Source organism: Juglans microcarpa x Juglans regia, chromosome 2S (genome assembly GCF_004785595.1).
Source record: "Juglans microcarpa x Juglans regia isolate MS1-56 chromosome 2S, Jm3101_v1.0, whole genome shotgun sequence".
Classification (NCBI taxonomy): domain Eukaryota; kingdom Viridiplantae; phylum Streptophyta; class Magnoliopsida; order Fagales; family Juglandaceae; genus Juglans; species Juglans microcarpa x Juglans regia.
In genome coordinates this window covers 11,648,996-11,675,003 of record NC_054597.1, presented here as the reverse complement: position 1 = coordinate 11,675,003, position 26,008 = coordinate 11,648,996, and the positions used below count along the sequence as shown (strand labels likewise).

Sequence of the window (26,008 nt, the reverse complement as noted above, 5' to 3'; positions counted from 1 at the left end):
ACTTCACTAATTCAAACGCTGCGGTTAATCCCTTTAGGCAGGTAATATCGTTCGCCATAGATCCGCTTCTCGTCACTTCTTCACTTCAGCAACTCAGAAACACTTCAGGGTCCTGACCTCAAGGTCCTGACACACGTACAGAAAAGTACATTAACGATTGGGTGAGATAGTGTTTTAGATCATCTCACTTGCAAGCGTATCATAATTATAAGGAAGTGTATACTGAGATATCCAACCATCTCTGCTCCGTACGTCCTCCTAGTCTTTAAAACACCAAAGCCGGAGTTGAAATCCAAGAGAATGAAACGAACAGCTTCAATTGAATTGCTATGGATCAGTTGGAGGTACATGACAAAGTCCGCCACAAATCATCACCCCTCGTCCATCTACCAATCAGCAATAACAATAAATAATGACATAATGCCAACCCCTATCTCTGAAAATTTTGAGAAGGTTTCTAAGAAGCAATGTTTGTCCAGAAAGAAAATAACCCAATTCTTAAGTAAGAGATATCCCCTTTGCCTTTTTCCTTATTTTTTTTTATTTATTTGCTAGAATCAACTAAAATTGTTTACTATTAACCTCAACAAAACATTAACACTATAAGAGCTGTGCATGCTCCAGAACAGCTTCAGGCAGGGACGATACCGAACCACTATGTTTGCTGGGCAATGGTGTATTCCTTCGAGAGTTGCGCTTTGTTGGGATGAGTTCAGGCTCTTGATCCCCGTCTCCTGATGCTGCATCACTATCACTATCATCTCCTCCCTTGAAAACCGGGTGCACGTATGCATTTTGTAAGAAGCCTTTCAGGTTCAGGTTTGGCTCCCTTGCACGTTCCAATGTATCTTTCATCATTGCTTCCTGAAAAAAATCCACCCAACAGGAAACTTGAAGTTATTCAGAAAACACTGCAACCAATAAAAACAAGAACTTCGACAAACCTGCAATGGATATCTAACAAAAGCAGGTTCATAACGGCCTTTGCAGAATCGATGAAACCATATTGTCAACACTGGGAGTGCAATGAGCAAGGGAGTTGACTGAGCAGCTTGCTTTGTACTTAATAATCCCATCAGTAGCAGCTGTGACACAATTAGAGCAACTATTATGCGCCCATGGACATCAGGCCAGAATGCTGCACCACTCTCGTACTCCTGATTGTATACATTTATAATCTGCAGATATCATTAAAGGGTTTCATCAGAGCAACATTAACCAATCGGACCTGTCAACATACTGACCAACTTCTAAGAGACACTAAGCTTACCGCATTTTTAAATAAAAGCATGCACTTGGCTTGGTGCAGAAAATACTATATGCTAAGAAAATCCATAACAACATCTTCATTATTCAGAAAAGGATCATATTTTTTTGTAAACTACAAGTACATTCAAATGTATGATGATATCACAAGCCCCTTCGAATAAAAAGAGCAAGTAAATTTGAATCACAAAAAGCCTGAAGAGCTAATATTTGCAACAATTTCTGATGCATATAATTTCTCATTTAATAACAGAGTAGATGAGACCAGAACCAATAAAATTAAGAAAACGTGTTTTTCTACTCTAGAGGACGAATCCCAGCATCAGAGAGAGAAAATTTCTTAAAAACAAACACTTAACACATAAAATAATCCCAAGATGGAAAACAAGCTGAGCAGGGGATCTATTTGAACTCCATGCCAAAGAAAGACCTCTTGAGTTAGTTATCTTCATAAGACATTATATTATACCCCTTCTACAAAAAGCATGTCTTAACTCTTAACACCAAGATCCAAACTGAAAACAGTGCATGGACTCATCGGTGATAATCTACTACTAGTGCATGATATTTTGAATTCATGAAAAAGCTATAATACTGGACCATCAAATAAATTATGTGTAAGTACATCTTTTAGCAGAATTACACATCATTAATTTCAAAAAGATCTCATACGAGATTCCAAGTTGACAAAGAAGATGAACACTCCTCTTCATTGAGCCTTTGTATGAAGTGAGGCTCCAAATTCCCTTAATTACCTTTTTTTATTAAGTAATGAAGAACTCTATTGATGAATAATGATAAGGGTAAATCCCATTTACACAGGTTGTATACGAGAGAGAGACCAATTTCCCTTAAGTACTAAAAATGCTTCGAATTGAATCTTTAGTGAAGCATCAAATGTAGATTAACTTGCTGAAAATGATTCTTCCTTGCTCATCAGATCACAATTATGTTATTGCTGCCCTTACATTCCTAACATATTAGAGCTTCTTAAACTGAGAAAAGCACATTACTCTACTGTTACACAGACAATTCTTTTACCTGATGACGATACACAACATATGCCAGGCCAAAGAATACTATGATAAAAGGAAGCAAAACAGGAGTCACCACCGCATAAACAAGTCCAAGCAAGAAATATAGTTGTATTTGAGGTTCTCCTGTGTTGAAACCAAGGGTTCCAGGATCCATCGCTTCTTCCCTATCCTTTTCAGTCTTCACCAATAAAAAGTTTTTCAAGTGATAAATTATTAAAGGTTTCAACCTTAGAATTTCTCCAGCAATACCTGCCCACCCATCAACCATTATATAGGTTATGAAGAAAGTTGCCTTCATTGGAATGGAAACACCAATTGTCCTTGGGATTCTGCAATTAGCCAACAACTGTCTTATTATAAACTCTCAAATAAAAAAGCAGCAATGAATATTAGATAAAGTTCATATATACAAGACCCAACATATGCGCTATTGATCATCCTATGGCAGTTGAGTGAAGAATTGTGTAGTTTGTTGTAGATTAACCAGATAACTTTAAAAATGAAAACTGAGGAAACCCTTGCAGGAAACTGCTGGAGGAGAAATTATTCTGCAACAATACATGATGGTCATATCAGCCACTCTGTATGCATGGTACAAGTCATTGGGCAAGAAAGTAAACTGACACTAATGGAACTAATGATACTTTTTTTCTTTGCCAGCCAATTTTGACAGCAAAAGAGACCCGGTAGAAGAGAGAAGGGGGGGGGGGGGGGTGGTTGTGGGCGCAGGCCAAGGATCCACAAGGAAATAAGCACAAATATGAAAGGCAGTAGCATTACAGTTGAGGGCGAAAGTGAAGATGGATGGGTAGGCGGGGCAAAATTGTTACCAGTCAATAATCAAGATGTTGTGTGAATATTGTATACAATGGAAACGTACAATGGACATAACAGACTCCAAATGATCTACAATGAACTCAAATGTATTATGTTCATTCATCTGAGCATTGCAACTGTAATGCTACTTCCAGCTGGAAGGATGAAAATCCATTAATTCAGATAGTTTAATTATGAGCAACAGTTGTCAAGTGCAATAAGAGAGATTGTTAGTAATGGTGGATGAAATTATCTAGGGACATACTGATTGAGAAAATACTGTATATAAATAGGGACATACTCATTTGCTGACTGGTGGATGAAATTATCTAGTTGTTGAAATGCAGTTCCAGTAATTATGCTCCCAAGAAAGACATTAATAAATTGGAAAATATAGTATCTAGTTGCAGATCTCCTCTCTAGAGCAGACATGCAAATAAATCCTTCAAATTTTGACATTAGCATCAATATTGTTGGCAGAAAAATGAGAAAAATCTTCAAAGCAATTCCTGGAAGGAAACCTTGGATAAATGACTTTATGAATTTTCTGCAAGAAAATGAGGATGTCAGTATATGTAGTTCTATAATATAATGACATCCAGAGTGACCCGTCAAGGATGGGAAGAACAATCATGAACAAAAATCATTCCAGTTTTCAGAGCTACAACTAATTAATTGAGAGATGTTCAAGGAATAGTCTGGGTGAATTAACCTGAATATGCCTAGAACAACGAACTTTTGAGTATGCAAGAACTTAGGAAGCATCAAAGCTTTCTGAATGCTGGCTTCAGTCTTAATCTACCACAGACTAAAAACTAAAAATTTCCAATAAGGAAGAACAACCTACACACATTTGCTTTTTCAACCATAAGCCAAGCCAAAACTTGTATAAACGAAGTACAGCATCTATGTAATCGTGAAACATGGCTTCTCACTTATATGCCAACTGAATTTCTGCTAATCTCACCGTTCATACTCTTTTATTTTCACCTGCAATTTCTTCGCTTATTTTTTTCCATGTATGCTAAATGTAAGAGACACGATGCCATTGAAGAAGAGGAAATATATTAAGTACCGCTCCTAATATCACCTTCCACCTTCTATATATTTCAATTTCCTAAGAGTAAACCAATAATGCAAAAAGAAAAATGAAAAAATAGAAGACACTCACATTTCAATTATGGGCTTTAGGAAAGGGAGTGCTTTCTCAATACCCTCAATGTTTGCAAGCGACTGTACGAATGCAATAGGGATCATGAAAAAGAAGGTAAGGAAGAAGAACGCAACAGCAACAATAAGCCTCCTAATTGAGAGTGAAACATATGGAATTGCCAAGTTGGCCCAATATACATCTCGTGGCTCCGGAGCCCACTCAGTTAACCATGTAGTTGGATTCCTGGACTGTTGAGTTTGTGCACAAACTGCTGCAGCCCATCGAGTTTTGAAGGACACAAATGCTGCGTGCATGATTGATTTAGGATTGTTGATAATCTTATCCCTCTCTGTGGCTATCTGACAGTTATTAATTAAAAAAAATAGACGTAGTATTATGCATACGCTTTCAAATCAATACACAGCATCATTTGCAATCATGTCATTGAGTGCAAAGGGAACACCTTTGAACAGAGAATCTATCCTCGAGTATGGTTTTTAAGGATTAAAATCATATCGACTGACATATTTTAAATAGAAGACAGTTCAACTCATGTCAGGATAATAGAAGACAGTTCTACTGACGTGTAGAAGCGACTGACATAAGCTTTTCTTATAAATAAACTGGACCGTTGGACTCAGTGTTGTTAAAAGCGCAAACACCGTCTATAGAACATAGGCGCAAAGCACATGTCGGAAGCGCGCCTGATTAAAGTAAAGTACATATTTTTTTAAAATTAATGTATAATAACAAACTAAAAAAAAGTTTCGAAAGTAAGTTGGTGTTGTAAAATTAAAGTGAAATAGTAAGAGAATTCAAAGATTGCGATAGATAAAATTAAGAAGCCAGGTAAGAATTATGTCTTTTATAATAAGATAATTTATTTGCACTAATATGTCTTCTATGCTTCAGATGTATTTTAAATTCATTAGTTGTCATATTAAAGGCAATAGGTATGTGATTTTCAATAGCTTACGAATGAATGATCGTATGAACATTTTGATCACATTGATTTGTACTTAGCGTCTTGATTCTGGCAACTTTTCTCTCCTAATAGTGAGAAGATTGTTTCTAAATTTTTCATATAAATGATAATTTTCAAATCGTGTCTTAAAAGTATCTTCAGTTAAAGGTTTAATGTATCTAACGACTGAAGTCTAAGGGAGAGTCAAAACTAACACAAGTATTATAATGTATTCTCAGATATTCTTAAATATTTTCTTCATTAACATCGCTCAAATACAAAACACTTTTCAATTTCAAATTTTTAACTTTTTCATGTAATTATTACCTAATTATTATAATTTTCTCAAACTACAAAAAATAAAAAAAGTAAAACACAAAAAACAATACAACATTTTCAAAATTCGAAACAAAAATAATCTTCAAACAATTTTTTAATTTTATAATATTTTTATTCGACTTTTTCTTTATAATTTCTCAAAACTCAATAAAATATTTTATCTCAAACCATTTCACTACTATTCAAAAGTTGTAATGGAGAATATTATTATTGACAGTTCATTTTTTTCGAACTAATGATGCAGTATGTAAAATTGCATGTCTCCAAGTAGACATGTAGCTTTGTTTTCAAAAGAAATGGTCCAATAATTAATTGTGGTCATATAATAATTGACTCAGCTAAACCATTATGAGTATGCATATGGGAATAAGATGTTCAACATTAATCCAAACTAACATACAATAATCATCAAAAGTATTAGATGCAAATTATCTTACATTATTCAATAGAATACACTAGATTGGATAATCAGCAAATTAAATCCGTAATCTAATAGTCTATGCAAAATATATAGAAAATGCAACATTTCGCATATATAATTTTTCATTACATATATATATATAATACTTATAAAAAATTAATTATCAAATAAACGTAATTTTATATGTCAAACAATATAAGATATTAAATCGAAGCATTAAGGTGTTACGTACCAGCACAAACAGTAAACTATTAAATATCTATATCGTTCACATGGTAAATGCATAGGTCAACATCTATCTCCATAGACTCTTTGTAAAAATAATGAAAATTTAATAATTAATTTGGAAATTGAAGGTTTGATAATGAACTTTCCTTTCGAACATGTTATGCATGGATAATCATTTGGTAAGAAATTCTTCTAATTCTTTAATAAATTTTTAATTATTTAGAACATCATAATTGATCCCAAATATTCAAAACGACCATGCCAAAGCATAAAAATCTTTAAGTCATTGCACTTCTGGTGCATTATAATATGAAGAGAAAACTATCATTTTTTTAATACTTATAAAAAATTAATTATCAAATAAACGAAATTTTATATATCAAATAATATTAAGATATTAAATCACTTTATTTCTTGGAAAGTTTGATTATAAAATAAACAATTCAATTTTTTCAAATCTCAAAATAAAAATAATATTAAAAAATAATATTGCTAACAATATTTTATTTAATTTTCATTGCATCTCATCTCATATCACGTGTGTAACCCAAAGAGACCTAAATCTCACATAGATCCATCATTAGCCGCTGTTAGATGTGAAGGAAATCAAAGCAGGTTTACCTTTTAGGAATTTTTACTAAGACTATCACCATTACAACTATGAGATAGTAGCAGAAAAGCATAGAAAGGGACATGAAGAGAGACACACGTCTGTTTTAGTTCTTACCTTCACCTGTTCAGCCTCTGGTTTGCTATAAGTTTAAATAGACCAAGATGCACAATGGTGAGAAAGCTAGAAGTAAGGCCGGCAGCATGAGACTAAGGAAGAAGGAGAGTTAGGAAAGGCCTGAGCTGTAAAGATGTTCGTGAAAGAAGATGAAGAGAATACTAGTTTTTAAAACTATGCACAGGAAATTACCTGAGTGCATAGGCTTTTTCTTAAATATATTGTAATTTAAGCCGAAGCATTAAGGTGTCACGTACCAGCACAAAAAATATACGAAATAGTTTTAAGAATTTTGATGTGATCTCCTAGTTGATGCATCTGTTTAAACTATTAAATATCCATATATATCTATATCGCCCACATGATAAATGCATAGGTCAACATATATCTCCATAGACTCTTTGTAAAAATGATGAAAATTTAATAATTACTCTGGAAAGGGATGGTCTGATAATTAGATTTCCTTTTGAACATGCTATGCATGTATAGTCATAGTGGGAGATTGGGTTTACTCATAGAGAAGGTAATGAGGTTGCTCATCAACTTGCAAAAGGGGCAGTACATGGGGTGAACGATTTGTATTGGATTAAGGAGGGCCCCGAGTGTATTACTAATCAGTTGAGGATGGACAAAATGTATACTGATACAGCTACAACTTGAAATTGAATACAATGAGGTTTATTTCAAAAAAAAAAAAAAAAAAAGGCTGTGTTTAGAAAGCTAGAGTACTTCACTACTACTATTTATAAATAATTTACTACTTTTTCATTATTATTTATTACTTATTTATTACTATTTACATATTGTTTGAGATCACCTCAACATCAATAAGCACGCTTAAAGTGCGCTTTTGGCCTTGCTGCTTTGCTCTTTGCGCTTAAGCACGCGTTTAAGATGAAGAATAGAGAGTCAAAACTTCAAGAAATACACGTGAAACACTGGTATAAACATGACATTACCCTAACTAGCTTGAGTGATTGCACATTCTCGGGACAGACAGTAAATGCTTTCTATGAAGTCAAATAAAAAAAGTCAAGATGCTCAATAAATGCTGCTTACCTCTTCTGAGAAGTTTTCAATCTTAGATGTATAAAAATCAATTGAGTCCACCCTATCTCCACATAGACCTAGAAAACCAGTCTGCGCAGAAAAAATTCGTTGCCAAGAGTGAAAATAACATAATATTTTCATTTGAGTATGAAAAAAGCTAGTCCAAAAGATATCAGAATTAGGAAGAACAAAATAAATTTGGAGCAGTGCAATAATACCCTTGAAGAAGGCCTCTTAGATTGATTTCTGGAATATTTAAGTTGATAGTAGTCAAGCCAGTTTTGTATCTTCTTCTTTTCTTCGACTAGATTAGAAAGTCTATTTGCATTGTAAACAACCTGCATGTGGATAGCTAGGTAAGAACCTCCTTTGACTTTAAGGCGTTTAATGTTCATGAGGTTTCTTGTATCTTTTCCTCTTTCTAGATGAATGTCTCTCTTAAATCCTGTGTACATGGATTGTGCCTTTTGTGCATCTTAATGAAATTTTTATTACTTATCAGGAAAAGAATGCAGACAAGCCAAAAAAATATGCCTACTATCTATATGCTTGAGCTATTCCCTCAAATGGCTCACAAACAAAATTGTGAAGGTGAACTCCAAACTTAGCAAGCTCAGAAGCACTACAATGGAATGAGAGGGTCTAAAAATATAGAGGATCTCAGTAACATTGACCATTACCAGTCAGTTTTCTTTGTTAGGAGTATCAAATATAATGATGTATATCAAACCATAGTAATGACTATAACCCCACTCTACCTATCACACTAGCCCACCCCCCATTTCTACTCTTGAGATGAAGATGCAAACCAAGTTCCTAAAAACTGGAATCATGAACATGTGCAAATCGTCATCCTTTAGAATCATATATGTATGTAGACTCTAACAACACTTCAAACTAAGTTTGTACCTTTATTGTCAAACGCATGGATGTATGTATCTCTAGCAATATGGTAATATGCAGATCTTCTCAATTTTTTTCTAGTTCATATGCATGTATCTGTATGTGTGAGCAAATGTATTCATGTATTCCATGAGAGTTCGTTCGTTCGGTTGTATGCAGAAATAATGCAGCATCAAACCTGATGAGTGAGATAGTGTTCAGGATGGTTGACCAGAAAAAAATGTTCCACAAGCTCGTCAACTGACTCATCAGGATCTGGTGGTACGTTTTTTACTAGTACCTGCATGGAAAAAAAAATAAATTAAAATTCAACATGAAGCAAAATAGCCACAAGGTTTGAGAGCATTTTAACTCAAATGATACTCATGGTTACTACTGTATACGTGCTATAGATGAGTTCTAGCTCATTACATTTCACCTATTCAAATGGCTGCATAGACATACAATTATTTGTATATCAGTCATATAGGGAATTCATCACGGGAGAATTACATTTTATTGCCTGAAACTATATATCTCCTCATGCGAAGTCCCCATTGGACACTCATTTTGTTCAATTTGACACCCCAACTTCAAATAACGGTAGCAGTATACCCCTACCATCTACTTCACTCGTTCAAGTATGATAGAAATTACAATTAATGAACACGTGCCATCTGGCCTGATCACCAACTGGCTAAAACTCATATTTTCAGCCTTTGTGAACTGCCCTTCTCTGACAACATGTTCTTTGATCAATTCACAAATTAAGCCCTCAAATCTTAACCTGAGGATTGCACCAGTTGAATCTTCTTCATCCCTCTACCCTTATCCTTGACATTCATGCCCTTGATTAGATTACAACAGCAAATCAACAATGTCTTATTCCTCAACCATGGATTCACATCTTCGAGCTGCATGGGTGCGATATAAGGGTCAACACAAACATTTTTACAAAAATATTATAGACATCCAACATCTGCGATTGTTCCCTTAATCTGTTCATCGGGACTGCTCAAAGTGAATGAATTCCAAGTACATAAGATAGAATATGGAAAGGGTAAGAGACTTGAGAGTGTGTATCCATTTATACCATTTTTCTAACCTACAACTATGTAAAGGAATCACTTCAAACAAAAATTACATTTTCTTGGCCAATATCCGAGACCACCCCCGCCTCACCCATTCAGATGTCATGACTTAAATATCGTGCTAGAAAAGGTTGGCCTGACAACCCATATCACACAATTTGATGCTACACTATGTTTGAGCTTACTGTAAATTGATCGGGGCGCCGTTGTTCTGATGCGAGAAAATGTAACCTCATCAATGCAACTATCGCATACTCCTTTTTCAAAACATAGCATGCCCAGAAGCTAAAAGCATAAGCCATTACCAAATGGGTCCAAAATCTGCAACAAATAACTTTGACCATTAATTGAAAGGTTTCACGGGAGAGTGGAGTGTTATTGCAGAGTAGGCCAAATGTATGCATGCTTCATTGTCCACTCTAATGTATGCGTTCACTCTATAGCCCAGTACACTAGTTTCCCATTTATATTAATTGTTGTTGAGAAAATACGAGTTGTAGAATATCTTGTATACAGCAGTGTTATTGAGTGAAAGTTCAAGTAGGCCAAAAAAGAGGCAGTCATTATAATGAGAAAAGTAATCGACGACCAAACTAATGGACTGATGATAGTGGATTTATATGTTAAACATTCTGAGAAAGAAATAAAATATATGTATCAAACTTACCCATTCACATCATTCAATTTTCATATGGACTTGCGAAAAAAGGTAATAAAACTTTGAATTGACAACATTTTAATTACGTTACAAATTCTAATACAAAACATCAAGAGGAGAAGATTCATTACCAATAAGTGAAAATTGTACAATATTTGATGAGGATATATAGCGATGGAAGGTTCTGCATACCTATCAGATCCAATTGGGATATTTGAAATAGAAAGCTTATCTATGTCACTATAAGTTAAATTCGAGTGCTCCAAGGTGCCATTGGTCCAATTAACAGGTACCATGATGGCAAAAGCCAGGAATGTAATAGGAACAAAAATTTTTAGCCTGCACTTTGACAGCAGAAATGGTAGAATCAGTCCTAGAGAACAAAATAACAAACCAGAGTCTGAAGCAAAGAGAAATATTCAGTTAAAACGTAGAATGACTATTAGACTATAGAAAGGACACTTAAATTCCAACATAGCAGGCCATGAAAGCTATTTGATCGAGAAATGATCTTTAAGAGAGTACCCGACTAAATAGATCCTCAAGTAAACAGCAGAATCCAACCCTGCATGGTCAATTAGCTCAGGTTCTGGCATTTTCAATGCAGCAGGCATCCAGTTCAAAAACCTGACATATGACCTGAAGTCCAAGTTGACGAACTTGCCTACTAATGCACCACTGTTCAGTGGACTGCTCCTTAAACCCTTCAGATACCATTTTGGAAAGTAGACCCTATCATTGACGGGTTGAAGACGGAGTATGGCAAATGCCACAAAGAAAGCAAATGCAGTGAGGATATTGATAGCCGCTGCAACTTCTATATCCTTGAGTGTAGCCATATGAGCTCCTCAAAAACACAATGATAATTTAATCTGAAAAAAAATAAAATAAAATAATAAGGTAATCTCAAGCTCAAGAAAACCCACAGGGCACCATTTTGGACACAGCATATTTTTGGTAAATTAGAGTGGATCTCCACAAAAGAGTTGAAAAAATAAAATCATGTCTTAATTGCAGCCAAAAAGTATGGTTTGAACAACAACTACTTTCGCTTTAGGTGATTTATTTAAAACGGAATATCACATTTAACAACGGTATGCAGATCAACCTATAGGAATTAATAAAAGATAGTGACAAGGAGAAGACATTTCGATAAATATGTAACAATACGCGCGCGCGAGCATACATATACATACATACATGTGTGTGTGTGTGTGCAGAAAGCCTGGAAACTAGTCACAAGACTGGAACTTCCACGTCTGTTTGGTTGCCAAGAAAATGCGGGAAAGAAAATAAATCATAACATAAAAATTCCACTAGAATAACAATCTTTAATCTTAACGTCCAAAAATTATTCCACCTTTCAGCAGCCAGATTGAGCGTTTCATAAAGTTCGGTTCTTGGTTATTTGATTAAGCAATACATATGAAGAAAGAAGGCATTTTTTTTTTCTCTGAAGATGATGAGAATAGGTATTTGATTCGTCCGGGTTGAGCCAATGAAAAAATATATATTTTATTTTCTTATAGTTCCCCCTCTTTTTCTTAGCCAATGGATTCAACTAATCAGTTCTTGAAAGTAAGAATAAGAGAGAGAAAAAAAAGTATAGATATAGATACAGATATACTGTATACACATATAAATACAGAACAAGTGAAAACCAAAATTTCATTTTCTTAGCAGCCAAACAGAAGACATTGTTACCACCCGGTCGTTGGAGTTTGAAAATTGAAATTGAAATTGAGAAACCTTAAAAAAAAGACCTCGTGTTCTAACTTTCCTCCATTTTCTCAGCAGCCAAACAGCCATTGGACCCAACAGAGAGCGCAAAATTGTTCAGTCTTACCTCTCTATCTCTACGATGTCGCTCAGAAAATAAGAAGAGTCAAATACCAGAGCTGCAAACGCACCGTTTTCAGGTTCAATGCTGAAATTACATGTTCTTCATTCCCTCAGGCAGAAAGTTCACAAGATTCCTCAGAAAACAGAGCAGAAACGCAGCGTTTACTATCAATGAGAAGTTGTTCTTGAAGCGAAAAAGATTCCTTGGAAAACAGAGCCCAATGAGAGCTGCAAGAAGCGTACGTAGTGCCGTTTGAGAGGCACTATGCTGTGGTAGTGGGTACCGTAGGGGACAAAAGAATCACTCTCTGTGCAGTTGTGGGTTGTCCGGTGAGGGAAGTTTCGTGGAAGGATTAGGACATGGCCACGAGCCTTTTTATCTCCGTAACAGAGAGATCGATGAGGGAAGGTGAACCGGCGGCAATGTCACCAACTGTCGCTTCAGGTTTGGGCTCGTAAATGGATGGGTCCCACTTGGATTTTAGCTACCGGAATTTGAACGGGTATCCAACGTAACGGCTCGTCGGTTACTATTATTATTATTTTTTTAAATAGTAACGGCTACTATTTTAGTATTTTTTACCTCCACGTCATAATTGTTTTTTTTTTTGTCCAAAATTGGCGATCTCTCGTTAAAGATGATAATCTAAAAGATATATTTTGATTTTTTTAACCAAAATGTTAATTAAATAATTAAAACCAATTAATTAATTCAATTTAAAATAAGAGGTTTGGCCAAGCTAGAGAAGTTACGACATTGCATTAGTACGTACCCGCGTGTATATATATAAATGTATTAATTATCATAATTCAAAGGGTCCAAAAGTACTTAATTCTATTGTTAATGATAGATAACGCATGTATGCATGCGGTACTGCTGTAATTAAATATTGGCCAATCATGCAAACCTCTCACGCGGACTTGAAGAAGAAGTTTTGTGTTAGGGTCCTTAGCACGACAAGTAGTGATAAAAAAAAAAAAGCACATTCTTGGTTCGTAATTCTCACTGCATGCCTGCAGGGTAAAGAGAAACATGCTCGTGCGATTTATTTTTAATTAAAAAAATTTTACAATCTTTTGAGCTAGAATGTCAATTACATAACGTAGTAAAAGTATTAATATATTTTTCGATAACTACGTTCACTCTAGAACCATATTGAAACAATTTATTGATCAGTACGATTCAATCCTTAGGAGGAAAATAGATAATGAAGCAATTGCTGATTTCAATTCATTTAACATTGAGATTCCTTGCATCTCCCGCTGTCCTATTGAGAAGCAAATTAAAAAGACATACACAATTGCCAAGTTTAAGGAAGTCCAAGAAGAATTTCGAGGGTTTTATATTTGACTATCTCGTATTTGGAGGGCGATGGGGCAAAATATACGTACGTAGTTGCGGATGAGATTGAAGTGAGTGATTGATTCAATAAACATGCAAACTACATTGTGAGCGTAGATGAAGAAGATCTCCTAAATGTTACATGCAGTTGCAAGTTGTTTGAGTTTAAGGGAATCTTATACAGACATGTTCTTCGTATTCTGGTGCAGTTAAGCAAGAGTGAAGTGCTACCAAAATATATTTTGGATTGGTGGAGGAAGGGTATAAAGAGAAAATATACATATGTAAAAAGTAGTTATGAGGCGACGAGCAACCTCGATGGACAAATGTATGATCTGATCCAAAATTCCTTTTATCAACTGTGTTCAAATGCCTCAAAGATCAAGAGAAACTGTATCAAATTGATCGGTCAGCTAGAGCAGTTGAAGCTAGAGTATACGGAAGACGATTCAAGAGAAGGTACTTCCACGGCTAGTCCAGCCAATCCCATGGATGGCACGATATGCAAAGTTCTTAGTTTGTTGGTAGTTCGAAGTAAAGGGAGACCACCAACTAAGAGAAGAACGCATCCCATTGACAATGCTCTTAATAAATCGAGTATGAGAATGAGATTGCTCACAACTGAGGTTGTATATTGCATCATTAATTTTGAATTTAACATATCATTCTTGATATTTCTTGATATGCACATTGAATTAGTCACTTATTAAGAGATGATAGATCAAATTACAATGTGAGCAGCACACAACATGAGGCTCCACAAACCTAGGTACACTTAAAAAGTCAAGTGTTCCAATGTTTATTCCTATTCTTTTCTTTTGTTTATGTATAGAACCTAAAAAATGGCATTTGATTATTGTCCTATGTATCCTTGCTACATAATCAAGAAAGCTAAATTTGGACATATGTGCCAGATTATTTTTCTACTCATTCGACTGCTCCTCCACCTCCATTACAAGAGCAACTTGCCCGATTGTATCTCTCAAATCAGGATGATAATCTATACCAAGCCTTGTAATGAAGTCTTATGAAGGTGTTATACAACATAGATGCTTTTGTATTTATGATGAACTACACAAGCATTGTAATGAAGTGTTTTGAAAGTGTCGTACAACATATGTGCTTTTGTCCTAAATGAGTCAAGTTTGAATCCTTTGTAATGAATGTTGTTAGGCATTTGTTGTAATGCTCCTATCTTTGATAAAGGTGTTTTGAACCCTTTATTGTAAATGGGCTTTTGTAATGAATGTTCTTTAACTCATTTAATTAAGTAATAACTCTGATGTTGTTCAATACATCTCCAAAAGACAAATAATGAATGTTCCAGGATATTCAAGTCCATCCATCATTGATAGAAAAATAAGCACTTAAAACAAAGCATCCACATAGATGAGAATATTCAAAGTCTCAACAAATACAAAAGCTTCCACATACATATAGATTGTCCAAGCTCCCTACTTCTATTTGTAATATCGATATGACTAAAATTTTCCTTTGAACATAACCCAAGTGGATATAAGTAACCCAAAAAAAAAAAAAAGAAAAAAACAAAGACCATAACAATGAAATTGTTAGAACATAGGTAGCCTTCTACAGTTGCCTTTTGCGCCTCTCAGCCTCTATTTCTAGTCGATGATTCAAGACTTGGATATTCATTGTTGCTTGGATCTTTTCAACTTCAGCTTTTGATCTATCAATTGAGTGCAGTAATCATTTGATAGTCTTTTGGCAATATGATGGTATTTCAATGTCATACCAGCAGAAATATCCACAAGAATTCACAACTTGCAAAATCGAAAGATAAATTTTCACAGATAAGACTATCAACAAAAAGATAAATATACTAGAAACTCACATGTCATGTTATTTCTCTAGTCAAGAATGTAATTCAATTTGGACCTGAAAATTGGGAAAAAAATGCCGAATAATCTAAGCGAAGTTGTTCACACAACTAGAAACTAAAGACTCAGGGAGAAAAAAACAATGCATGATATGTAATATGTACCTAGTAGTTTTCTTTGTAATTAAGTAATTTATTGGGAGCAAATCACCTAATCAAGACAATTAAATGGGAAATAAAGTGGATATTTTTCCTAAGGAACATGCACCAAACATCATCTTCATCTTTTCAGGTCTCTTAGCTATTGTACACTCCCAATTTGGCCCAACCTAGTGTACATGGGAAATTAGGCCATTTAAAGTGGGGTCCAAATAATAAAAAAAAATCAACGGCATTTGAAGTTTGCTCAGCTCATAGCTTTGGCCTATATATTTAAATAAGAAATATTTTATCAATAAGCTTATATGCTTTGGCACGATGTTTAAGATTCGCTCCTTATGCAATCTTTTTTTTTTTAAGATTAACATTTTGTGATCAATGGAGGGGTGGCCACCCTCTTTGACTTTTCTTCCCATTACTAAAAGAAAGAAAGATGACTACAAGTCAAGAGTAACTCTAATGTTGCTAACAAAAATTCACTTCAATCGTCACTTAAAAATGGAATTAATATCTTTTAAGAAAAATTCCTAATTATTTTGAAAAGTTTCCAAATACAAACAAAAGGGAAAAGTAGAGGATCTAATTATATTCATATACAAAGAAAATATTTATCTCGCTTGAGATTGGCTTATTTGGACAATAAACAAGGAGAGAAACAAAGGAAACAAATCGGGAAAGCAACTTATATAGAGTGCAGTTCTAAGACTCAATAGGTAGATTGTGTTGAAATTATCTGAGAAAGACCCTCCACTACCTTCAGATATAGATCCTCCACTACCTGCAAATGCGCACTGCACAGATGATTCCTAAAAGCATTGAGGATAATATTTTTCTATTACACTTATAGTGAGTTGTAATTATATTCTTTGATTCATATTTTATCTATTTACTCGGTCTATAAATAATGGATGTATTTGTACAGAACACATATAAAAAATATATTGGATTATTCCTTCTTCTTTGTTTTCATTCCCCTGCATCATCTTCATCATGGTATCAAAGCTATGAGTGAAGCAAATATAGGTTCGACTTCATCCACCAACCCCCATCCTGAACCAAACATGCAAAACCAAAACCCCCAAAATCAAACCCTCACCATCCCACGAGGCCATATTTTATTCAACCCAGTGAATGAGCTTTCTCGTTGCTAGTTCCATAACTTTTGACGACCAAAAACTATGTCACCTGGGCAAGGACCATGCGATGTACCCTCAACATAAAAAACAAACTTGGTTTCATTGATGGTAAAATACCTAAACCTACTGATATCTCAGACCCTCTTTTTACTCCATGGGAATGCTGTAATGATATGATTATAGCCTGAATTCAACACTCTGTTAGTCTTGAGCATAGATTTACCATTGCACATGTTGACACTGCTGCCAATGTATTGCATGATCTTTGTGAGTGTTTTTCTATCCAAAATGCACCCACAATATTTCAGCTCAAAAAAGTTGTTTCGAGCTTAATCTAAGATGATGATTCTGTGAGTGCCTACTACAGCAAGCTGAAAGATTACTGGGATGAGCTTGACATATATGAACCAATGCCCCTATGCACATGTGGCTCGATCAAGACCTTGATAGATTATCATCATCGTAGCAAGGTCATGCAATTTCTAATGGGGCTTCTAGATTCTTATGACCATATCTGAGCTCAAATCCTCCTATATGACCCCCTTCCGATACTGAATAGTGTTTTATCTCTAGTCCAACAAGAAGAGAGACATCACCGGTTGCACTCCCTTTCGCTTCCAACGCCAGTGATCATGTTTACTAAAGGAATGAAGCATTTCCACCACATGCAGGGACAAACTCCATTGTTCCCACTACAACTTCTCTGGACACTCTTTGGAAAGATGTTTCAAGGCCAATCTTGGCCTACAGTTTGCTCACATTGCCATATTCCTGGCCATACCAAAGACAAATGCTACAAGCTCCATAGTTTGCCTCCCGGACACAAACATTCTTTCAAACATAGAACATCTGCTAGTCAAATTTCTCTTGAATAGGAATAGGTCAATAATGGTACGATCATTACTCAAAAATAATACAGCCATCTCATTGTTTTACTCCAACCACAACCATCTGAGGCCATTCTTCCTGCTGCCAACCAAGTCCAAATCTCCTCCACTGCTACGATTGACTCTCCCATGTTTGGTATAGATTTCTGTTTAGGTGCATAGCATGTTGATCCACCATGGATCATCGACACCGGAGCAACAAATCACATGATTTGTAGCCCACGATTTTTTACTCGCATCACTGCTATAGCTTCACATGCAGTTAGATTACCAAATGGTAATTCTGCAGCAACCACTTATGTTGGAGATGTCAGTTAAACAACTGAACTAACTCTTAAAAATGTGCTTTGTGTTCCCACTTTTTCATTTAATCTTATTTCTGCAAAATCTTTGGCTCACAGCTCTAATTGTTGCCTAATTTTTTTTTTTTTTTTCTGATTCGTGTTACATTTAGGACCTTTCCTCTTGGATGATAACTGGACAAGGTAAAGTAAACGATGGCCTATATCATTTCCAACATCAGAAAAGTTTACCTATTATCTTTGCAGCTTTGCTTCCCATCTTCAAACTTTACTTAGTCTCAATTCAGTTAATACTGTTGTTATTTCTAAATTCGATGAATTTACTTTATGGCATTATTGGCTAGGACATGACTTTATGACTGAATATGTTTTGAATGAAATCCACAATGCTTGTGATCGACCTAATATCAAAGAAAAATCTCCATGTGTCATTTGTCCACTTCCAAAACAACATAAATTGCTTTTTCCAAACACTGTAAGCCTAGTAACAAGAGCTTTTGATCTTATTTCGGTAGACATTTGGGGCCCAAACCATACACAAGCTCTTGATGAATCAAAATATTTCCTTACAATTGTAGACCAATTTACAAAGTGCACATAGATTTACGTGCTAAAAACAAAATCTGAGGAAAGAACCATACTCCAAAAGTTTTGTTTACTTGCTGAAAATCAATTTGAAACCAAAGTAAAAAATATCCACACCGATAATGGGGTAGAATTTCAAATGCCAACTTTCTATCAAATCAAAGGTATTCTTCACCAACTCCCCTATGTTTTCACTCCACAGCAAAATGCCTTACCCGAACGAAAACATCATCATATCTTGAACATGGCAAGAGCTTTAAAGTTTCAATCATGTTTATTCATGAAGTATTGGAACGAGTTTGTTATAACAACAGTGTATCTAATTAATCAGGCACCCACTCCGAACCTTCATTTTAAATCTCCCATTGAAATCTTATATCAAATCAAGCCTTCATATTCTCATCGTCGTGTTTTTGGAAGTTTATGTTTTGCTTCATGCTAGAACTAAGTTCGAACCTGGACCTGAAAGTGCCTGTTCTTAGGATATCCATACAGTGTTAAAGGGTACAAATTGCTTGACTTAAACACCAAACAAATTTTCATTTTCCGTGATGTTGTGTTTCATGAACTACACTTTCATTTAAAGCAAACAAATGACACAACCATCGATTTTATTCATACACCTCCTCAAATACAACCTGTGCATTATATTGCAAATCCAGAAATTCAAGCACATACCAAGAATTTTAATTCCTTCACACCACCAACAAAAACCTCCACACATCACTTCACCTCTACAAATGTCGAAGAGCAAAATGACATACCATTTTCCTTTGATATTTCCCCTTCTCAGACCACCCTACGCAGGTCAAATAGGACCCGAAGAGTACCTACATAGTTGAAGGATTTTCATTGTCAACAAGCTACTGCACTTGTCCCCTCACAGTCTGCATCCAAGGCTCAAGGTTCTTGTCCCTCCAATTCCAAAGTTTGAAAAGTATCTTTTCCTTTCTTTAACTCTCTTTCTTATAATTCTCTTTCACATACCTTTAAGGCCTTTACCACTTCTATCTCTTTGCAGACTGAGCCAATATCTTACGCCCAATTCAAGATCTAATTTGGTGTGAGACAAACAAATAAGAGCTAGATGCTCTTGAACATAATGAGACATGGACTATTGTTGACTTTTCTCTGGACAAGAAAATAATTGATTGCAAGTGGGTCTATAAATACAAATTCAAGGCAGACAAGGTAATAGAACGAGCTAAAGCTCACTTAGCCGCAAAGGGATTTACACAACATGAGGGGATTGATTTTCATGATACTTTTTCCCCAGTTGCTAAGTTGGTGTCTATTTGATGTCTTATTGCAATGGATTGCAGTGGCAGTGATCAAAGGATGGGATCTTCAACAATTAGAAGTGAACAATGACTTTCTTTATGGTGAACTTGATGAAGAAATATACATGCGCTTGCCTCCTGGCCACCCCTCCTCAAGCTCAAACAAAGTGTGTCGATTGCAAAAGTGTCTCTACGGCCTGAAGCAAGCTTCGAGGCATTGGACTGTAAAGCTCTTGCCTTCCTTGACTTAGTTTGGATTCATACAATCCAAAGCAGATTATAGCTTCTTCACCAAATCCCCAACAACATCATTTATGACGCTCCTTGTTTATGTAGATGAAATTGTCTTGATGAGCTCGAACACTCAATCTACTACTGTCGTGAAGAGGTTTCTAGAAGCAAAACTCAAAATTAAAGATCTTGGAAGTCTCAAGTACTTCCTAGGCATTGAGGTGGCGTGCGCAAGAGGCATCCAACTTTGCCAAAGGAAATATGCCTTAGACATTCATTCTGAAACTGGGCTATTAGGAGCAAAGCCATCTAATCTACCTATGGAACCAATTGTCAAGCTCGATAAAGATGAAGGAAAATTATTCAAGGACCCTGCTCTATATCGAAGGTTGATAGGAAAGCTTCTCTACCTTACGAACACTAGACCAAATCTAAGTCAAAGTGTGCACCTGTTAAGACAATTTATGGAAGCTCCCCGTGTTCCTCATTTTAATGCAATTCTTAAGGTCATTAGATATGTGAAAGGAGCTCTGGGACAATGTCTCTTCTTCCCTATCAGTTCAAAATTGGAACTCATTGCGTACTCGGATGCAAGTTGGGCAAGTTGTCTCGATACAAGGTGCTCTACCCCTAGTTTTTTTTGTTTTCATTGATAACTCACTTATATTTTGGAAATCAAAAAATTTAAGCAGTTTCCAGATCATTAGTAGAATCTGAATATAGGGCCATGGCATCCGTGGTTTGTGAATTCACATGGATTTGATACCTCCTTGCTAATCTGCAATTACCTATCTCAAATCCAACAGTCTTGTATTGTGACAATATGGCAGCCATTCACATCGCTGTGAATCCCGTCTTCCACGAGTGAACGAAACATATCGAATTAGATTGTCATCTAATTCGTGATAAAATTGCAGTTTGACAAGTATTGATTGCTCACATTTTCTCTCATCATCAATTAGTCAATTTGTTTAATAAGACCCTTCATTCCCCTACTTTCACACGACACTTATCCAAGATGAAGTCATTAACATTTACTCTCCATCTTGCAGGGGATGTTAAAATTATCAGAGAAAGACCCTCCACTACCTTCAGATACGGATCCTCCACTACCTGCAAACGCTCACTACGTAGATGATTCCAAAAAACATCGAGGAGAATATTATTCTGTTACACTTATAGTGAGCTGTAATTATATTCTTTTATTCATCTTTTATCCATTTAATCGATCTATAAATACCTGATGTATTTGTACAGAACACATATAAAAAATATATTGGATTATTCGTTCTTCTCTATTTTCATTCCCCTGCATCATCTTCATTAGATTGTTCCGTCTATTTCTGGTGCATTCTGAAAGGTTATCTTGTTTGGTTAAGGCTAGTAGATAATGACTTCCTTATATTGTTTAGAATGTCAAAACTGTATTTGATACTGCAATTAAGGTTTTTCTTCAATCTCCAAGGAGGAAGGAGATTAAACTTAACACTAACCTTTTGCTTGAGAGTTATCCTAATTGGTAACTACAACCTAATGGTTTTTATATAAACAGGTGATGTGATAATGTCAGCTATGTGCTTAGGATTGTTGAATGCTGGCAACAAGTTATTAACCATGACCAACCAAATGTTTTTTTGTTTTCTTATTTTCCTATTTCTAGCAATGTCTTGTAAGCAGATAGGACTAAAACTTCTTTATGAGAGTTGAAGCCCATGAGTGTGTAAATAAAGTGCTAAGAAGAATGACCAAGCTGAAATTTAGTTAAGAGGATTTATGTTTAATATTATATGACATGCTTGCAATGTTAACTTATATGAAATGAACCAAGAGAAAGAATTTGTGTTTGTGGCAATCACAGGCTCCAAAATTAGTATAAAATTAGTTTATAATTTCTTATTTAGGGAAGGATTTTGGTATGTTAGTTCTTTCAACCTTGGAAAACTTTCTTGCCAACCTTGAATCATCCAAGAGAATTTACAAACATCTCATGCTCCAACATATCGAATACAGTGTACTCCATGACTGTGAGTAATAGGTTTTTAATTTTTTTAATCCATAAAGGAGTTTTTGGTGTATTTAGCAGTTAGATCTTCTCAACTAATAATATAACAACAAGATGTCAGATGATTTTACCACAAAAATGTCCTCTTTTTCTCGTGAAGACACCAAGCAAAGCCTAGCCAACGAAACCACTATGAAAATGCTAGCAAATGAAACCACAAAGAACATATGAAGAATAAACAAACAAGGAAAAAGGGAATGTGACCTTATGGCCAGATCTGGGTGGGTATAAGCTTTGCTGCTGCAAGAATATTAGTCACTTACAGAAGCTTTGCACTGCGGGATGGTTCTCATGGAGGAGGGAGTCTATGTTCAGGCACTCGTGATGGTGTTCAGTATTGGGACGGCGAGGGACGGGCTAATTCATCTGAAATTCTGAATGGGTTCAAAATACATCCTGCTCAATTTGATTCAGCCCCTTTTGTTTATGTTTTTTTTTTCTAAATAAAATATGACGTGGCATGACACGTTAGGTGGTCAATTGGAGCAGGCACACAGTCGTGGCACAGTAGCACCACTCTTTAGTTAAAAGCCAAGTAATATTATAACATGAAAGACTTCAAGTAATGCGAAAGATAGTTTTCCTTGATCATTAATTGAAAACTCTCTCTCTCTCTCTCGTTTTTAGTTTCTCCCAAAGCAAAGACAACATTCAATCTACTTTGTCCATAAAACTATTTTTAGTTTTTAAGTTGTTTTATTGTCACTTTTCCTCTAAGGCCAAAAAAGATATATATATAGCTTTTCAGCAACTTCCAAAAGACACGCGCCGTATGAGAAGACTTCGAATAAAAGTTACAGTATTCTAAAACAATTCATGCGTCTCTCACACACCGTTAACAACGGCTTATAGGGCACACATGCCTCCACTTCCCGAAGCTTATCATGCCATGTGCGCCAGATCAGGCAATCCTCCACCATCAGATCCTCTAGATTTGATCATCATGGTTGCACAAAGGTAGGTATGTGGGTCCCACTCATCGGCTCAAGTTCCGATGTCTCCCAAAGTTAACTCAAACTGAAATCCATCCATCTTTATATCTATCTTACATATTTTCCTAAATCTAGTTGTAGAGATATTCTTATATCCAAAAAGTAAAGTAAAAGATTCGAACCATTGACACCCGATAATCACCACCCCATCTTTAATCCCATGGCAGTCTCTTTATGCCACAATCCATGTCTCTTTCTACCACAATCCATGAGCTCCACATTATTTTCTTTTGCCCCTAGCACAAGAACCACATGTATTCATTTGGGAGAGTATGTACGACGACATATAACGTGATGGAATTATGATTTTTATTTGCCTTTTTATTATAAGACTTGTCCTACTCTTCCATAGGATCATGAAGACGAGGAAGTAAATGTTCCAACAACCATTTCAAGACAAAAGATAGTCAAATCAATCACCATGGCTTCCAGTCATGGGATTACAATCCCTTTGTCGGATTGTACAAAAACCACGATTTTTTGTGGTTGCCCTTAGCAGGAAAGGATATGAAATATTTATTTGTTTCTAGTACCCGTTTCTTTTATTCTTCTTTAGTGCTACACTAATTATGAAAGAGTGTTTGTTACAAATTTTTCATTTCCTTTATGTTTTGGCCGAAACGGCCAGAACTTGCCGTGTCGAAAAAGTAATCAGCATGACTTAAGTGGGTATTACGTTCTGAACTAAATCTTGGCCATTTCCAATCAATTCTAACCAAATTCTAGTATTCCGGTTAGAATTTGCATTTTCGGTCCGAAATTGTAAATGGTGGTTAAAAAATGAACCCTGAAAGCAGATCTTGTCCGTATGTAAGTATTTCATTCGATTAGTGATATTTCAATTTTGTAAGCCTTTTCATAATCTCCTATCAACTACCTTTCTTAGGCTCCGTTTGGATAGTAAAAGTATTTCATTTTATCTCATCTCATCATTACAACTTTATCAAATTTTCACACAGAATGTAAGAAATAATTTAACTTTTTCAAATTTCAAAATAATAATATTTTTAAAAAATAATATTCTAACAATATTTTATTCAACTTTCAACTTTTATTTTAACTCATATCATCTCAACTCACTATTTAAATGACGCCTAAATTTCTTTTTTTCTTTTATAGAATATTTTAGTATTTACAAATAATATTTTTTTCATCTTAACTGTTGTGAAACAATAAAATTGCTTCCGTTGGTGCCTAAAAAAAAAAATCAACTTTTGACTCACGTACATTATCTTTAAGGACAAGTAAAGCAAATCTTATAATATTGATTAACCACTTAATATTTGTAAAAAGTTTTAAATAAAAATAAATTGTCAATATATTTTATAATATTTATTAAACACTTAATATTTTTAATGTACATATATTTATTCTGTCATTTATCAATTTATATATACATATAAATATATATAGTTCATTCTCAAATGGTATACCAGAACGTATTGGTACCGAAATATTTTGTTCTAATATTTAAATCGAAATGATCATCGAAACAAAATATGAAACATTGGTTGTCGGGGTCTCCATACCCCTACCCCTTATTCATGTAATCTTTTATCCACTAATTATAATATATCGAGCATGATTAGAAGTCTAGATGAGGCCCAATTCTTTTCTTTTTTGTTCTCAATAGGATTCTACATAAGTCCCTACATATATTTGTTCCTTAACATGGTTTGTTTTTGTATCAACTAGTTTAATTGGCCATGTTGGACAGTTAATCACCGATATATTTTGAGATAAGCTATGGTCGCCTCCTAGCCTTGGCTCTGGCTATGGCTGAGGAGTTGGTTTTTGTTTTGGGCAAAATCTAGTCTCCTAAATTTTACTGAGGAGTGGCTAAATTTTGTTTAGATTTTATAGAGAGACATCTTACGAACAATGTCTGATGAGATCACTACTATGTGGGGCAACCTTAAACTCATGGATGTAAAGAATCATGAAGTTGAAGTGATAGAAGTGAAGATGAGGCAATGGTGAGACATGAGAATCTTAGTTTGGTGGAATTGCTCTATTAGACAAGTTAACAAATAAGGAAGTACTGAAACCAACCATTCTAAGTGTTTGGAAGCCAAAAGGAATAGTGTAATTCCAAGAGGTTGGTGCTAACTTGTTTCTTATAGAGTTCTAGCATGAACATGATTTACATATAGTCAAGATGGGTAGACCTTAGTCTTTTGACCGAAATCTACTTTGTCTCAATTCTTTTGATGGCACTTGTTCTACAAAAGACATCATTTCCTCCAAAAAGATAATATGGGTGCAGATATATAACATATTTTTTAGTGGCATGACTCGATGCATAAGAGAGTATGGAAGGTTATAGGGGTCGTAGAAGAAGTGGATGAGGATGAGAATGGAATCGAATAGGGTCCTTACCTTAGAGTAAGAGCACTGGCATTAGCCTAGCCAAATGTCAGTGCCTAGTCAAATTTTGCCTAACTTTTACTAAAGTGGTCTGCATTGGAGTAGTCAAAACTTCAATACTCTACTTTTGAGCTATAGTAAAGTCAAACTATTCTCCAAATTTGGAGTTCTACTGTTCATCTCCAAAACAATTTTTTAATCTAAAAATATTCTCCAAATTCTATTGTTCTACAGTTCTACTGTTCAGTTCCCGTTTTCTTTCCTTTTTTTTGTCTTCCTTTAGTTGGAGTGTATTTGTTGGATAATTTGTTGAAGAAAAAATATTTAGGAAACAATAATTTTAAGTAAAAA

General features: G+C 35.1%; 1 protein-coding gene across 1 annotated transcript; it reads right to left on the bottom strand.

Annotated features, from left to right (window-relative positions):
- Window positions 1-301: 301 nt before the first annotated feature.
- LOC121253155 (CSC1-like protein At3g21620) lies at window positions 302-12,928 on the bottom strand. Its single transcript, XM_041153095.1, has 12 exons — window positions 12,526-12,928; window positions 11,158-11,506; window positions 10,825-10,971; window positions 10,160-10,295; window positions 9,083-9,184; window positions 8,220-8,339; window positions 8,011-8,091; window positions 4,291-4,631; window positions 3,421-3,666; window positions 2,308-2,632; window positions 945-1,178; window positions 302-864 (listed from the first exon to the last, which is right to left on the bottom strand). Exons 2-12 carry the CDS (start codon window positions 11,469-11,471, stop codon window positions 601-603), a joined length of 2,310 nt encoding a protein of 769 aa, XP_041009029.1. The 5' UTR covers window positions 11,472-11,506; window positions 12,526-12,928; the 3' UTR covers window positions 302-600.
- Between the last annotated feature and the right edge of the window lie 13,080 nt (window positions 12,929-26,008).

Bases quoted from the DNA above. Each gene is read 5' to 3' on its own strand.
- LOC121253155 (XM_041153095.1), bottom strand. From the start codon at position 11,471: ATGGCTACACTCAAGGATATAGAAGTTGCAGCGGCTATCAATATCCTC. The intron at 8,340-9,082 runs GTTTGATGCTGC...ATCCACATGCAG, and splicing joins AACACTATCTCACTCATCAG to GTTGTTTACAATGCAAATAG. The intron at 865-944 runs GTTTGTCGAAGT...GATTTTTTTCAG, and splicing joins TTGTTAGATATCCATTGCAG to GAAGCAATGATGAAAGATAC.